General features: G+C 38.9%; 2 protein-coding genes across 4 annotated transcripts in view; one reads left to right on the top strand and one right to left on the bottom strand.

Annotated features, from left to right (window-relative positions):
- The first annotated feature begins 1,694 nt into the window (after nucleotides 1–1,694).
- Nucleotides 1,695–14,026, top strand: cacng5b (calcium channel, voltage-dependent, gamma subunit 5b). 2 transcript variants are annotated; one of them, XM_058412815.1, is made up of 7 exons: nucleotides 1,695–2,646; nucleotides 3,540–3,577; nucleotides 7,216–7,423; nucleotides 8,673–8,759; nucleotides 11,313–11,453; nucleotides 11,532–11,677; nucleotides 12,084–14,026. In XM_058412815.1, the coding sequence occupies exons 3-7, from the start codon at nucleotides 7,228–7,230 to the stop codon at nucleotides 12,324–12,326; spliced, it is 813 nt and encodes a 270-aa protein (XP_058268798.1). In that variant the 5' UTR covers nucleotides 1,695–2,646; nucleotides 3,540–3,577; nucleotides 7,216–7,227; the 3' UTR covers nucleotides 12,327–14,026. The 2 variants fall into 2 exon arrangements, with proteins under 2 accessions (XP_058268798.1, XP_058268797.1); XM_058412814.1 differs by lacking the exon at nucleotides 3,540–3,577 and having other exon boundaries at nucleotides 1,696–2,646.
- Nucleotides 14,027–14,184: 158 nt separating this feature from the next.
- Nucleotides 14,185–16,466, bottom strand: part of cyth3b (cytohesin 3b) — a 37,651-nt gene continuing 35,369 nt past the window's right edge. Inside the window, exon 13 of one of the 2 annotated variants that reach the window (XM_058412782.1) lies at nucleotides 14,185–15,751. In XM_058412782.1, coding sequence (XP_058268765.1) covers nucleotides 15,679–15,751 — 73 coding nt within the window. In that variant the 3' untranslated portion in view covers nucleotides 14,185–15,678. The remainder of the gene's footprint in view (nucleotides 15,752–16,466) is intronic. The other variant, XM_058412791.1, reaches the window with a different exon arrangement.

Here is a 16,466-nt window from a genome sequence, read left to right as displayed (position 1 = left end):
TTCCCTGTGACCCTGTGCTGGATAAGCGGTATAGAAAATGGATGGATGGACTTTGCCAACTACTACTGGACAAAACTTTGTCTATATTTAGGACTGGATTTCACACCACAGAATAAATTTAAGAAAGCTGATTGGCATTCACAAATAATTATGGACACACACACACACACACACATATATATATATATATATATATATATATATATATATATATATATATATATATATATATATATATATATATATATATATATATATATATATATACACTATATTGCCAAAAGTATTCGCTCACCCATCCAAATAATCAGAATCAGGTGTTCCAATCAATTCCATGGCCACAGGTGTATAAAATCATGCACCTAGGCATGCAGACTGTTTTTACAAACATTTGTGAAAGAATGGGTCGCTCTCAGGAGCTCAGTGAATTTCAGCGTGGAACTGTGATAGGATGCCACCTGTGCAACAAATCCAGTCGTGAAATTTCCTCGCTCCTAAATATTCCACAGTCAACTGTCAGCTGTATTATAAGAACGTGGAAGTGTTTGGGAACGACAGCAACTCAGCCACGAAGTGGTAGGCCACGTAAACTGACGGAGCGGGGTCAGCAGATGCTGAGGCGCAAAGTGCGAAGAGGTCGCCAACTTTCTGCAGAGTCAATCGCTACAGACCTCCAAACTTCATGTGGCCTTCAGATTAGCTCAAGAACAGTGCGCAGAGAGCTTCATGGAATGGGTTTCCATGGCCGAGCAGCTGCATCCAAGCCATACATCACCAAGTGCAATGCAAAGTGTCGGATGCAGTGGTGTAAAGCACGCCGCCACTGGACTCTAGAGCAGTGGAGACGCGTTCTCTGGAGTGACGAATCGCGCTTCTCCATCTGGCAATCTGATGGACAAGTCTGGGTTTGGCGGTTGCCAGGAGAACGGTACTTGTCTGACTGCATTGTGCCAAGTTTGGTGGAGGGGGGATTATGGTGTGGGGTTGTTTTTCAGGAGCTGGGCTTGGCCCCTTAGTTCCAGTGAAAGGAACTCTGAATGCTTCAGCATACCAAGACATTTTGGACAATTCCATGCTCCCAACTTTGTGGGAACAGTTTGGAGCTGGCCCCTTCCTCTTCCAACATGACTGTGCACTCCCATAAACACACTCCTAAACCTTGTGGACAGCCTTCCCAGAAGAGTTGAAGCTGTTATATTTGCAAAGGGTGGACCGACGTCATACTGAACCCTATGGATTAGGAATGGGATGTCACTTAAGTTCATATGCGAGTCAAGGCAGGTGAGCGAATAGCTTTTGGCAATATAGAATATATATATATATATATATATATATATATATATATATACTCACTGCAGACGGGGAACACCCCACAAGAGCTGCAGTAGTTTTGGAGATGCTCTGATCCAGTCATCTAGCCATCAAAATTTGGCCCTTTGTCAAATTTGCTCAAATCCTTACGCTTGTCCATTTTTCCTGCTTCTCACACATCAGCTTTGAGGACAAAATGTTCACTTGCTTCCTAATATATCCCACCCATTAACACGTGCCATGATGAGGACTCACTTCCCTGTAGCTGCAGGGTTTTGTGCTTATTCAGCCATTAGTAAGAAGGGGCTGCTTAATGTTGTCACTCTAGACAATTGTGTGCTACGGAAAACATTCTAGCAAAACTTTGGAGAAGACCACCTTAATGGGACTAGAACATACAGCTCTTGGGGGGGGGGAAAGAAAAAAAGAGACCACTGCAATATAATCAATTTCTTATGTTTTTTTCTTCCAGGTGCATGTATTGGTGAGATGAACAGTTTTGTTTCATTTTTGTGAACTGCTGACAATATTTCTCCTAAATTCAAAATATAACTATTGTTATTTAGAGTGTATATTTAAAGGAAATGACAACACATCAAAATAACACAAGATCATGCAGTATTTGCAGAGCTTTAATAACTCAAATCAAACAAAATGCAAATAATTTGTAAACAAATTGTGTTAATGCTTTGGCTAAATAACATTAAGAAATCAGTATTTGGTGGAATAACCCCGATTTGCATGTGTTTTGGCTCCATGCTTTCCACCAGTTTTTCACATTGCTGTTGGGGAACTTTATACCCGTCTTTTTGCAAAAAAAGCAAACAGCTCAGCTTTACTTGTTGGTTTGTGACCATCCATCTTCCTCTTGATGACATTCCAGAGGTTTTCAGTAGGGTTCAAATCTGGAGATTGGGCAGTGGTCTCTTATTTTTTTCCAGAGCTGTATATCATTTCGATATGGTAGGCGTCTTTTGCTGTGACTGTGGCTTTAAAAACTTGCGGGGTTTTGTCTCAAACCGCATGTCCGAGTAGTGAGCTAGCAGGTGTGTCACACAGGCTTTAGTGAAATGTCACTGGAGTGTCATTGTGCGGTTTGGGGGACGGGGCAGTATTCACGCGCGCTTGCTTTACGCACGCGAGTCACTGTGACTGGAGGACGCAGCTGGAGAAGAGGAAGGTGAATGTTCTCGTGAGTTCGTTTCCACAGCTGGATTTTAACCTCTTTTCATTTCTGAATCAAACCTAAGCTTAACAGCTGAGTCTGCTGGACTGTTAGACAGTTTTATCCGCACCAGAGCTCGACAGTCCATATTTTCCCTCATCTTTCTCAAGGTAATGTCCATCACTGTATACATCTGTTCTGTACAGAAGTACGGACAGGTATACTAGTATTTTACTGCTGGTTAGTTAGTTTGTTTGCAAACTCATTTTTAATGGTTAAAGGAAAGCAATATTTATATTTCAATTAATTTTCTTTTTTTAAAGGAACTACCAACTGAAATAAAATGTTTTTGTTTTTTGCACTATTTTTAAGAATAGTAATAGAAATATTGATGTGCTTTGCATTTTATTTTACACCAATTCAGAATGTAAGCTGGTGTGATGGGTTAAACTACTGCTAATGTAAATGCAGTGAAAGGGGGTAAACTGGGTACTTATTTTGTGTATGTTTTGTCTGACCACATCTCAGCTGGTGCTTGGGTTTTCTAAGTAGGATTTAAAGATGTCCAAAATAGGCTCTTACATTCCTCAGATTCACATCACTTTAGGGAGTCTTTTTTTTTTTAAATGTCAAATTTACAAGCTGTATTACTGTCAGAAATAAATATATATAACCTACCTATTTGGCATCAGCAGCCCACACACACACACTCTGAGAAAAGAGAGAGAGAGAGAGAGAGAGAGATGCATACTTTGTGTTATGCGGCACAGTATCCAGGAACTCTTTTAGCATTTATTTGCACTACACTTCACTTTAGCATTATGGATTTTTCTGTGTACCTTTGTATTCATAAGAAAAAGGCACAGTCTGATAATACGAAAACTGTTACTCTAAATCGTATGTCCTTTTAGAGGGTAAAGAGAAAATCTATATGAGATTTTATAGAAAAATCTCTATATGAGTTATATATTAGTTTTTCACTAGCTTGTTGGTGGCTCTTACTGACATCTGACATGTCAAATGTAATGTGTGTATTCATGTGTGCGTACAATATTGTGTTTAGGTGCAGACTTCTGGAGAAAGACAGAAAGACTACAGCAAGTGAGTTTGAGTGCCTAATCACTGCTGGATACTAAAGGGAAGGAAAATACGTGTGAAAATAGAATGAGAGAGAGAGAGAGAGAGAGATGTAGAGGCAGATCTTTGGAAGGAACAGGAATGATTCATCACTCTTAGGTCACCTGGATGTGTAGATTAGTCTAAGCGTACAGTCAGACATTGGTAAAAAGGTTCCTCCTCCTCCCACTGGAACAGTGAAATGACTCATCCACTGATGCAAGCACATTTTCACACTCTTCTAGCTGTTTGACACAAGGGAAGAACGCTGATTGTTTGACACACGTGAACAACGTGCCACATGACTAAATCTCATTTATGTTTCTAATTAAATGTCAGTTCACCTAGCAGACACTTTCGTAGAATAAAAGCAACCTCGGTTATAAACACGAAAATGATCAAATGTGCTAGTACTCAGAAGTGCTGCACAAACTAGTTGTTTTGTAATTAGCTCCTTAAAACAAAAGAATGTTTTTGTTCAACACCATATTTTAATGATAATTCCAACATAGAGCAAATGTCAGACTCTAAGTTACAGTACGGATCACTTATTCATAAATATGAGTACATATTTCAACCAAGTCACTGCTTATTATTAACTTATAATTTTATCTTAATTTTATTAGATATACAGTACCAGTCACACCTTCTATGTCAGTGTTGTTTCTTTATTTTTATTATTTTCAATATTGTACAGTAATACTGAAGACACCCAAACTATAAAAAAGAACATGTATGAAATTATGTTTTATATTTTGAATTGTCCAAAAGGAGCTACATTTAGCTTTGATAAGACCTTGGCACACTCATGGCATTCTCTCATCAGGTTCATGAGGTAGTTACCTGCTACGGTTTTCAGTTTACAGGAATGCTTCTGTCAAATTCATTTGTAACAATTCTTGCTTTTTTAATGTGCTTTAGACCATCAGCTGTCTTGTGCAGGTTAAGAGTGGATACAGAGTCACTAGCCCTGTTAGTGCTAATACAACTACTATACAAATCCATATTATGGCAAGAAAACATTCAGGTAAGTTAAGAGAAAAGACAGTTCATCATTAAGAAATGAAGGTCAGTCAATCTGAAAAGTCTCAAGAACTTTGAATGTATCCCCAAGTGCACTGGCTCTCATGAGGACCGTCCCAGGAAAGGAAGACCAAGAGCTAACCTCTGTTTCAGAGGATAAGTGTCAGAAGCTACTGGGACAGTTCCCTGCCAGACCACCAGCCAAATGAGATGGTTTGGGATGTGTTGGACCAGAGAGTGAAGGAAAAGCAGCCAACAGGTACTCAGCATCTCTGGGAATTCCTTCACAGTTGTTGGAAAACCATTCCAAGTGAGGTAGTCATCTGGAAGGCTGTCTAAGAGAATGCCAAGAGTGTGAATCAAAGCAAACTGTGACTAAAGAATCAAAAATAGATATAAAATATTCTGGGTTATTTAACATGTTGAATGCATAATTCCCTATTTGTTCAATGTCTTCAGTGTTAATATACAATGTTGAAAACAATAAAAATGAAGAAAAAACAGTGAATAAGAAGGTGTGACCAAAATTTTGACTGATAGTGTGGCAGTAGTCTAAAGGGATTTTCACACTTTAAATAGTTAACCCTCAGTCATTCTAAGCAGAGGCCTGGGTTATCTTGTTTAATATTTCACACTGTTTATACTATAACAAGGAAGAGGAAGCTCAGTGCTTGAGATGCTGGACTGCTGGACTGGTGAGTGCTGTCACTGCAGGGCCCCTGAGCAAGGCACTTAACCCTGAATTGTTCAATTGTATAAATAGGACAAATGTCAGTTGCTCTGGTTAGGGGTGTCTGCCAAATGCCATAAATGTAACAATTAAATCTGTCAGATTCATGAACATCCCTAAACCCTGCCTTAATATTTGCATATCTGAGGTGCCAACCATGATTGGATAAATGCAGCACATGACAAGATTAAATAATAGCTTGTCTCACTCTTTCACATCAGTGAGAAAGAAATCATGCCAAGTAAATTGTCTTTGGCTGTTTTAAGGCTCCTGGGATGCATAAAGGCAAGAAAACAAAAGGACAAATGAAATGAAAACTAGAAGCAAATTATATGAATATTTCTTAAATGACTTTTAAGTCTAGGGAGCCTTGCATTTTTGTACAGTACAGTAGCACCATTGCTTAATGCTCTGTTCTCATCTTGGAAATTATGGGTCATTCCCAAGGGCCATCACTGGGGGTGTTTCATTGTTTACAGCATATTTACTGATTACACCTTTGTCTACTGTTTGTACAACAAACAGGGTTTCTCTGACTGTACAAAGCATGTGATATGAGCTACACGCTATTCAGTTTCTGATTGGGTGTCTGTTGCTAAGCATCTAGCCGTAAGGTTCTGCATCATTTCTCACTGTACATGTTTGGCACTCTATTGTGGGTTTAATGTGTGTGTTTGTATTTTCATAGCTCTGCTTACAAATCAGATAGCAAAGCAGTTAAGTGTGAAGCTTGTCATTGGTAGAATTATGACTGGGACACTAGATAGATAGATAGATAGATAGATAGATAGATAGATAGATAGATAGATAGATAGATAGATAGATAGATAGATAGATAGATAGATAGATAGATAGATAGATAGATAGATAGATAGATAGATAGATAGATAGATAGATAGATAGCTATAGATAAGATAGATAGATAGATAGATAGATAGATAGATAGATAGATAGATAGATAGATAGATAGATAGATAGATATTTTAACTTTATTGTGATTGCAAAATATAGTAGCAGTAGTTTAACCCATCACACCAGCTTACATTCTGAATTGGTGTAAAATAAAATGCTAAGCACTAGTAAAGGACTGTAACATGTAACATTCCATCCAAAGTGCTATCATGATGGACATCAGCTCAAATGCTGAATTATTCAGATTAGCAGCCTATAAGCCTATATTTCCCAGTCTGTGTGATTAGACATAGCAATTTACTAAACCCAGCCACAGCAACTGACCCAGCTTTGTGCAGTATTTATGACAAGAAGAAGGTGAAAGAAAATGTGTTATAGTGTGGGTGGCACAGAAGACAGAAGTGCAGCTTTTTCTTGTACACGAAGAGATCATCACAAAGCAGATACTAGCTCCATCCTGAGAGCTGTAAGCTTACTACCTTAGTTACTTTGTTTGACCAATAGTAAATATGACTTCTAACAAATGAATATAACTGCAGACAGTAGCTTGGCTTTAGGATGGGGAAGCAATTTCAAATTTCTAAGCCAAGCCAACAGTTCAGGAAGGCAAGCTTATAGATTGGACCTGATTGACTAATGCATATACAGTACTATGAAAAAAGTATGAAGTAATTTATGCAAGTATTTACGTATTTGCTAAACATTCATCCATGCTGAAGATTTGCAGTAATCTGTGGGAGAAACCTTGTTTGAGCTTGTTCTTTCTGCAACCTCCAGATGTGCATTCTCATTTAATCTGGTTTCAAACTGAAAAACAAAACAAAACTACAAAGCAAATAAGGAAAGATGCATTCCTCGCAGAAACAGTTGCATTTTATTGTTGTGTGTCAAGTGCATATGTGGGTGTAGGTGTGTATGATCATCATTCTTCATCAGTTGGTGTTTTCTCTGCCTGCAGGAGGTTGGTGGTATGACTGTGTGTGGCAGGAAAGCGCTGACCCTGTTGAGCAGTGTGTTTGCAGTGTGTGGCCTGGGCCTGCTGGGCATAGCTCTTAGCACTGATTACTGGCTCTATCTAGAGGAGGGCATCATCCTGCCCTTCAATCAGAGCACCAGCATCCACACATACCTCCATTCTGGCCTGTGGAGACTCTGCTTTCTGACAGGTATCATCTATTAAAATGCACTCAGTTTCAAAAATTAAAGACAGCATTGACCTGGGTACCAGAATGTTAAACAATATGTCGAGAAAGTAGCATAAGTTCAGTGCTTTTGGTGCTTATGATGACATCTTTGATAATGACTGGAAGCCCTGTTAAGGGATTGCTTTCAAGAATTTTACATGATCACATCGACAACCTAAGAGGCTAACACAAGATACAAGTAATAATATTACAAACATATATAATTAAAAAAATAATAAAAACATATTATTTAAAATTTGTGTGTAGACTGCGCTAAAGATGAAATACACTTAATTTAATTGACTTTGTCCAAATTTTACACACTCAATGCTATGCAGGTTCATGTAGTACACAGGTCTATATCACTTGACCACTGGTGGCCTTCCAATCAACCACTTCTTAGCTTGGCTTCTTCTGCTTAGCTTGGCAGATTGGCTGGAAAGCTTCAATACTTTCTGCAGCTTTGTACTGCCTTCACTTTAAGACAGGAATTGAAACGGAAGAAGAACAAACATTATGACACAAACCACCTGTAGGGAACTTGTGTCTAGAAGATGAATTGCTACATCCACAAGTATAGTATAGTGAAATACTTTTCTTCAGGTATCCAATCTTGTGAAAACATAAGGGTCAGGACACAGGGTCTGCCATTATACAAGCACTCCTGTAGAGAGAGAGGGGTTAAAGGTCTAGCTCTGGAGCAAAGCTGGGATTTGAACTCATGAGCATCTGAACATTTGCCCATGTAAAATATGTCATCGATAATTAATCAATCAATAAATCACTGTAATTGTTGAGTAATTGTAAAGGAAACCTCCCCGTCTGTGAAATTGCAAGTAGAGTTCTTTATATGGATATTGTGGTTACATACAATGTCCAGATTAATACAGTCACACATACACACACACTAGCGTACTCTGTGGCATGTGTTGTGAATAAAAAACAGTATGATGAGGAGCTGAGAAGTGGTACTATAGTAATTTAACTAATCTCACACTCAGGCTATAAGAGTGTTGTTTTTAGCTATTCATAAAGATAAAAAAAACAGTGTATTGGTTAAATGTAATCTGCATGTGATCACACTATGAGTGCGTCATGATCCTGCAAATCTCAATGCATTTTAAGTGTCAATGAGTCACTTTGACATCCTCATACGGGCTCCCTCTCTCTCTCTCTCTCTCTCTCTCTCACTCTCACTCTCTCTCGCTCTCACTTTTTCTCCCTCTACTAGGAGAGGAGATGGGCCGCTGCTTTACTATAGAGTACCTAATGCCTATGAACGTGCAACTGACCAGTGAATCTACAGTCAGTGTCCTGAGTAAGTGCCTTTCTTTCTTCTTGCAACCATGTACAGCATCTTGCTGGATGTATGAGTATGGCAAAAGATCCTATGCTAAACCTCATTCTAAAAACGAATAAATGCTGAACTTTAATCCCCCCCCCCATTTACAGTATCCTGTTTGCTTTTATCAAATGGTTTGCACTGGGTTTTTGAAGTGATACAGACACTGTACAGAGAAAAAACACCCCTAGTTGTAAAGTCCGTTGGGGTTAATCTATCTAAGCCTGTCTTGCTCTCACATCTCTAACACCATCATCATTAGCGTCATCCACAGTGATGTCGATGTTAGATGTTAAATGCCGTGTTCAGTCCTGAGCTTGGGTTACTTTCTCTGCAGTTTCACATGTTCTCTGTGATTGTGTGGGTTTTCACAAGGTCCTCTACCAGGTTTTTTTTACCAGCTCCCAAAAACATGCAAGTGCACAGACTGGCTAAGCTTAATTGCCCCTTTTTATTTTATATTTTTTTTCCTCTTAGTTTCTAAAGCATGAAAGCTGATTTGCTTTATCAAGTTTTTGATGTCCCTCCATGCATTCGTAATAGTCTAATGCCTTTGCGTATATAAAGATAAAAACCCTATGCAGTAAGCCTCTACCACAGTGGTTTCATAATAGTAACACCTTAGGTACTGATTGACAGTAACATCTGTTTGACAAGAGGCCTAACATGAGTATAATATATATTTGTTTTAAATTGTATGTTAGATAAAAAACCAAATAGATAAAAAGGTGTGTATGAGATTTTATAGGCAGAATATTTGTGGCGCTGCAAATATAAGCTGCATCTGTAATGTGGATAGTGCCCTCTTGTGGTAAGGAAATATAGAAATCTGTAACACTTCTGCATCTATAATTTTGTCACTAAACGTCTGTGGAAGGGAAAGCTTGGGCCTCTTCTGCACTTGTATTCTATTTATTCTATTCTATTCTATTCTAATTATATATATATATATATATATATATATATATATATATCCAAAACTACTGCAGCTCTTGTGGGGTGTTCCCCGTCTGCAGTGAGTATATATATATATATAGTGTATATATATATGTGTGTGTATGTATGTATGTATATATATACGTATATATATATATATATATATATATATATATATGTATATATATATATATATATATACATATATATATATATATATACACTATATTGCCAAAAGTATTCGCTCACCTGCCTTGACTCGCATATGAACTTAAGTGACATCCCATTCCTAATCCATAGGGTTCAATATGACGTCGGTCCACCCTTTGCAGCTATAACAGCTTCAACTCTTCTGGGAAGGCTGTCCACAAGGTTTAGGAGTGTGTTTATGGGAATTTTTGACCATTCTTCCAGAAGCGCATTTGTGAGGTCACACACTGATGTTGGACGAGAAGGCCTGGCTCTCAGTCTCCGCTCTAATTCATCCCAAAGGTGTTCTGTCGGGTTGAGGTCAGGACTCTGTGCAGGCCAGTCAAGTTCATCCACACCAGACTCTGTCATCCATGTCTTTATGGACCTTGCTTTGTGCACTGGTGCACAGTCATGTTGGAAGAGGAAGGGGCCAGCTCCAAACTGTTCCCACAAAGTTGGGAGCATGGAATTGTCCAAAATGTCTTGGTATGCTGAAGCATTCAGAGTTCCTTTCACTGGAACTAAGGGGCCAAGCCCAGCTCCTGAAAAACAACCCCACACCATAATCCCCCCTCCACCAAACTTTATACTTGCACAATGCACAATGCAGTCAGACAAGTACCGTTCTCCTGGCAACCACCAAACCCAGACTCGTCCATCAGATTGCCAGATGGAGAAGCGCGATTCATCACTCCAGAGAACGCGTCTGCACTGCTCTAGAGTCCATTGGCGGCGTGCTTTACACCACTGCATCCGACGCTTTGCATTGCACTTGGTGATGTATGGCTTGGATGCAGCTGCTCGGCCATGGAAACCCATTCCATGAAGCTCTCTGCGCACTGTTCTTGAGCTAATCTGAAGGCCACATGAAGTTTGGAGGTCTGTAGCGATTGACTCTGCAGAAAGTTGGCGACCTCTTCGCACTATGCGCCTCAGCATCCGCTGACCCCGCTCCGTCAGTTTACGTGGCCTACCACTTCGTGGCTGAGTTGCTGTCATTCCCAAACACTTCCACGTTCTTATAATACAGCTGACAGTTATTATTAGAATAATATAATTATAATTAGAATATTTAGGAGCGAGGAAATTTCACGACTGGATTTGTTGCACAGGTGGCATCCTGAGAGCGACCCATTCTTTCACAAATGTTTGTAAAAACAGTCTGCATGCCTAGGTGCTTGATTTTATACACCTGTGGCCATGGAAGTGATTGGAACACCTGATTCTGATTATTTGGATGGGTGAGCGAATACTTTTGGCAATATAGTGTATATAAGTGTGTGTGTGTGTGTGTGTGTGTGTGTGTATCTAAATGTATTTTTAAGTGCGTTTATTGTCTAAGGCTTTGCAACAAAGATATACATTTTATGTTTGTCCCATAAAAACACCTTCTTTATACAGAGATGATTCGCACAGCCACTCCCTTCCCCCTGGTCAGCCTCTTCTTCATGTTCATCGGCTTTGTGCTCAGTAACATCGGACACATTCGGCCTCACCGCACTGTACTGGCCTTCGCTTCTGGAATTTTCTTCATCCTCTCAGGTACTGTTAGTGTTCCTATTTCCTGGTCTTCTCCATATTGTTCTCTTATACCACTATGTCCTTCTGTCTCTCTGTCAGGCCTTTCTCTCGTGGTGGGTCTCGTTCTTTACATCTCCAGCATCAATGACGAGATGTTGAATAGAAGTAAAAGTAATGAGGCCTATTTCAGCTACAAATATGGCTGGTCCTTTGCCTTTGCCGCTATCTCCTTCCTACTGACAGAGGTAAATGTGTGCAATATTACTGTGCTCTTTGCCTTTTCCAGATGACTTTCCATTGATTGGGATCAAAAATTTTGTGAGCAAAGATCACATGGCATTAATTCAAGCAGTAGAGAAAAGAATGAATGGATTTCTGTAAAGCTGTACTGTGAAAATATTTATTGCTAAAAGCACTTTACAAAGAAAACTGAATCAAATTAAATAACTATAGAACCTAACAGATCAAGTGCTTGCAGCTCAACAGTCAGATATTACCTATAATTTATTACATTCATATAATAATTTTCATAATATAATGTAAATCTAAGGTTAAATTGGATTTTGAAACATTTAAAAAATTAACAGATTAAATATTAGGACCTGGGGTTTGCTTGTACTGTAAATGTAACCTGCTCACCTTTCTGTTCAGAGTGCAGGTGTCATGTCGGTCTACCTGTTCACCAAGCGATACGCAGCTGAGGAGCTGTACAGGCCACATGCAAGCTGCTACCGGCCGCGTCTCAGCAACTGCTCCGAGCACTCAACACAGTTCCTGCAGCGCCGGCACAGTCCCTCAGACATCTCCAGTGAGGCCTCTCTCCAAATGAACAGCAACTACCCAGCCCTGCTAAAGAGCCCTGAGTATGAACAAGTCTCCTCCTCACTCTGCTAAACACAGATGGAGTGATGTGAAGGTTGACAGGAAGACAGAGAGAGAAATGGCTGGCTAGGTGAGAGGATGGAAGTCATTTAGGAGAGTTATTTTTTTAATAAAATAATGTGGAGACACCAGAAAGGTAGAGACAGTTTTTAAACAATTTAATATATTGCTGTTCATATAACTGTCTTAGTTTAGTTGATTTTGTAATCATTCTGTGAAGCTGAAATCATATTTGAGAAAGTACATCTTGTTCACCAGCAGGGGGCAGAAACACTTTACTGCTGACCTGCTCTTAGTGCCACAATACCTAACCAGTTTCATTTACAAGTGATTATTAACTACTTTATTTATAACTACTTATTTAAAAACGTATAGTGCAGATATTTATGTTGTACAGCCATATAAATAAAGTACCTAATACCCTAGCCTGTAGGTGGTAATCGGTAACAGCTGCAGCGAACAGTACGGCGTCTGCATTGGCTTTCCAGTTCCATCTGTTCACCTCCATAATGAGTCTCTGTGAAAGAGCTGTGATATTACACTTCTGTATAACTGAAGTGCAGTGGTAGAGCATTAAAAAAACCAGCAGACAGGTAGTATCATGAAAACAGTAACTATAGTAAAGTTATGTGTAAGATGTTTTTGTAGGCTGTATCAAAGTAAAAATCCCTGCCAGATTTTAAAATCTTCTGGTGACCCTGAAGTTCTTTATATTCGTGTGTGTATGTTGATGAATTGTCTATAAATCGAAAGACATTTTAATACTTCAATAGGTGGATTAGGTGTAAATTCAGTGAAAAGAAAATGGTTTGATGAACACAATAAGCTATCTATCCTGTACCTGAGTGAGTAGGTACACCAAGCACATCATTTAGGAAAGTGCTGTGTTTAATTGTTGCCCTGTAACTGGTCAGATGTCTCTAAAAATTGATGCACGTACGTTTCGAAAAAAAGCCAGCATACAAGAGATTATACAGTGCATTGATCTATCAGACTCTGAAATGTGACAGTACCTAGAAACCCAAGCACCAATAATTTGGACATGCTAAGATATAGCACATATACACAGTAACTTCCAGAAACCCAAAGCCAGCAGAGCCATTGCAGATACACACCTGTCCTTATTTAATACAGTAGCATTTCTCCTGTGTTCACTGATTGTCTAGTCTCATTTGTCTTCATTTATGGATGTATTTTTGCTTAGTTTCTTTAATTAGTTTCTTTAATTATTATTTTCACATTTAATATTTCTGTAATTAGTGCCAGTAACATGAAACAAACTGGTTACCCCTGCCAATTTTAATTCAATCCACGTGTTCAATTGAAATTATTAAACTATTTAAATGTATAAACACAATCCAGTTATATGACCTTTTGAGGGTCACAATAATGAAATGTCCTTATTCGCAATTTACACAAACCCTTTCTGAAAAGTCTTGTTTTCTTCTTCTATAAATGATCCCACAGATCATTGTATCTCTCTAGGGGATTTCTGAGCTGGAAGAGAAGGGAAATATTAAACATAGAGCACAATTGTAACATATATTGTCTGGGTTTTTCACAATTTCAGAAATTTGAGCAGTCAAATTCAACATTAAAAATCCATGTTCATTATCCAGACATGCCAAGGATCAGCAAAAGCAGTCAAGCCTGGAACACAATGAATTAATGTCAACCGTTTCTCATTCCATACTGAAATAAAACTACTTTGAAAAGCCTGTTGGTTTTTAGAATTGACTTTCACACTGTCTGAATCTGCTTCATTCTGTATTTTTTTAAATTCTATACATATGTCAGGACTGTTCTACTACTATCTTCTATAGGTTCCTCCCCTCATAAGAATAGAGATGTTGACTAAGTGCAAAATAAATATGGACACTCCATCAGGTTCAGGGTTAAAGCTTTATGAATGTTTTATGGTAATGACCAATAGCTTTTACAGTCATATAAAAATTAATGTATAGCTTCACAGGGCAGCTGAAGATAATATTCCACCCTGGGCTAGAGCTCTTATTTTACAAATACATATAAATCAACATTTAATAATAATAATAATAATAATAATAATAATTCTAAATCACATGACATGACGGCAGTATAAAGCTGCCAAAAGGAGTTTCCCAAACTATAGCTGTTGTGATTTATATGCAGTAACTCATACATACACAAAGAAGACAACTGTTTACAGTATTTACACATAACTTAAGTCCATCGTATCAGCAATTACAGGTCAAACGTTTCACACAGAAAATAAATATAAAAAGATATTCACTTATGTTTGAAAAGGGAACATAAATGCAAGCAAAATTGTAGCTTTTAACAGGGATAAAGATTCACAACACATCAATATATTGTCAAACTTCTACATCAAGAGTCTCAGAGGAAAGAACTGATCTAGGATCATTCTTGTACATATAATCATAAACAAGAGTAAAGACTGATCCCAGAGCAGCTCTTGTACACTGAGTAGAGCGATGCATGTGGCTCAAGGCCCCTGGAGGTGAAACCAATAGAAACCTTCATAAAACAGACTGTGTTAGATTTGTGTCGTAATATCTTCAGTCATACATTTCTTTACGGGGGTCTTAACCCTGTGGTCCCTCTTAATGCTCATTCCTAAGGACTAAACAGAAAACTTAAACTCACTGGCACCAGCCCATTTACAAAGAAAACAAAAAAATGACACAAAAACATACCTGTATTTCTTCTAGCACTCGGTCAACAAATTAAAGAAATCAGTCCAGCTGACTTAAGACTGCCACATAATGTTAAATTGCATTCCCACATTTATATAGCTTTTTATGCTGTTACTCTTGACAAACTGCACAGACACAAACTCGTTCAGCACCATAGTGAGATAATAGTCTATGTCATTTAGAGCTGCAGTGAAATGACAATGCAGAATATAAAGTGATGATTGGAGTACGCAGTAACTCTCATTGGTCATTAAAGAAACACCTTACGTTAAGAGTTTAAATTTGCTTAATAATAAATATAACAGTTACTGCATGCCTGTTCACTTCCATAATCCTAACCGGCTCCAGCTTTCTGTTCTTATTAATCACATGAGCAAAGTGTTGCTTTAGTGACTGGGGATAGACTGAGGTCTGAACACACTGGGATTTCACGGTGGAATCCCATCAATCCGTAATCTTCTGGTCTCTCATGTGCGCTGTCCATGTGTGCGCGCTGACATCCATGCAAGCGCAGGGAAAGCACCAGCGGTTGCGTTGCGCTCTCGTAGATGGAAGGAAATCAGAGCGAAATAAGGGATAATGGGCTTAAATTGTGAAGAATCGGCCACCGTGACAAGGTCCTGCGTTGATGATGTCACAAGGCCTCACACATGGCAACGAGGCACTCATCACTTTTTGTTGGCAATGCGGCGTTTCCTGGTAGCCAGCATGTCGTAGAAGGGGTCCCTGCTGATGCTGGCTCTGAGGAAACAGATGAAAAGGGAAGCCATCAATTATGGGCAAAGATGGAGGGGAAGCAGAGACTTTCAGCATCTTTGATATGGAAATGCGAGCACATTTCTACAAACCCCGGCTTTAACTTGATAGAAAGAGAGAAAGGTTTGTTCAGTGACCTAGTTACGTTTCTATGGTTTCTGTAGTTAACCTACCGCCCCTCTGGTTGCTTCAAGTAGAAATCAATTCATCTGAGTTTTTTCTCTGGTCTCTGGTTTTTTCTCTGGTATTAAACAGAAAGCACCCTGACGCACTTAAACTGGCCTGAACAGCAGGTTTATGGCCTACAAAGAGCGCTCCAGTTTTCATGGCCCAAAAATCCTGTTAAGATGAGCTACTCCTCTGCTAGAGAAAAAATACTGCATTGAATTTCATTAGCATTAGCAGATAGATTAGTTGACATGGATGGCGTGTGAGAACTGGGGCTGCTGGTCTCCACCATGATGCTGTATGCACTGACTAATCCCCTCACGGATTCTGGCAGGAAAAACCCATGACAAGTATGGCGTGGTGGAGGGGGGGGGTGTGTTGAGGCAAGACTACATTTTTTCCTCGCTATAAAAAACAGCATGATCATATACATTGGCAATCCCTTCGATGTGTCAGTCAACTGCCACTCCACACATTAATATAAATGACATGCTTCTTCATCGTTTTAAAGAGGAAAACTGGTCATGTTACA

The sequence above is a fragment of the Hemibagrus wyckioides genome, linkage group LG02, assembly GCF_019097595.1.
Source record: "Hemibagrus wyckioides isolate EC202008001 linkage group LG02, SWU_Hwy_1.0, whole genome shotgun sequence".
Classification (NCBI taxonomy): Eukaryota; Metazoa; Chordata; class Actinopteri; order Siluriformes; family Bagridae; genus Hemibagrus; species Hemibagrus wyckioides.
This window is presented reverse-complemented; position numbering and strand designations above follow the sequence as displayed.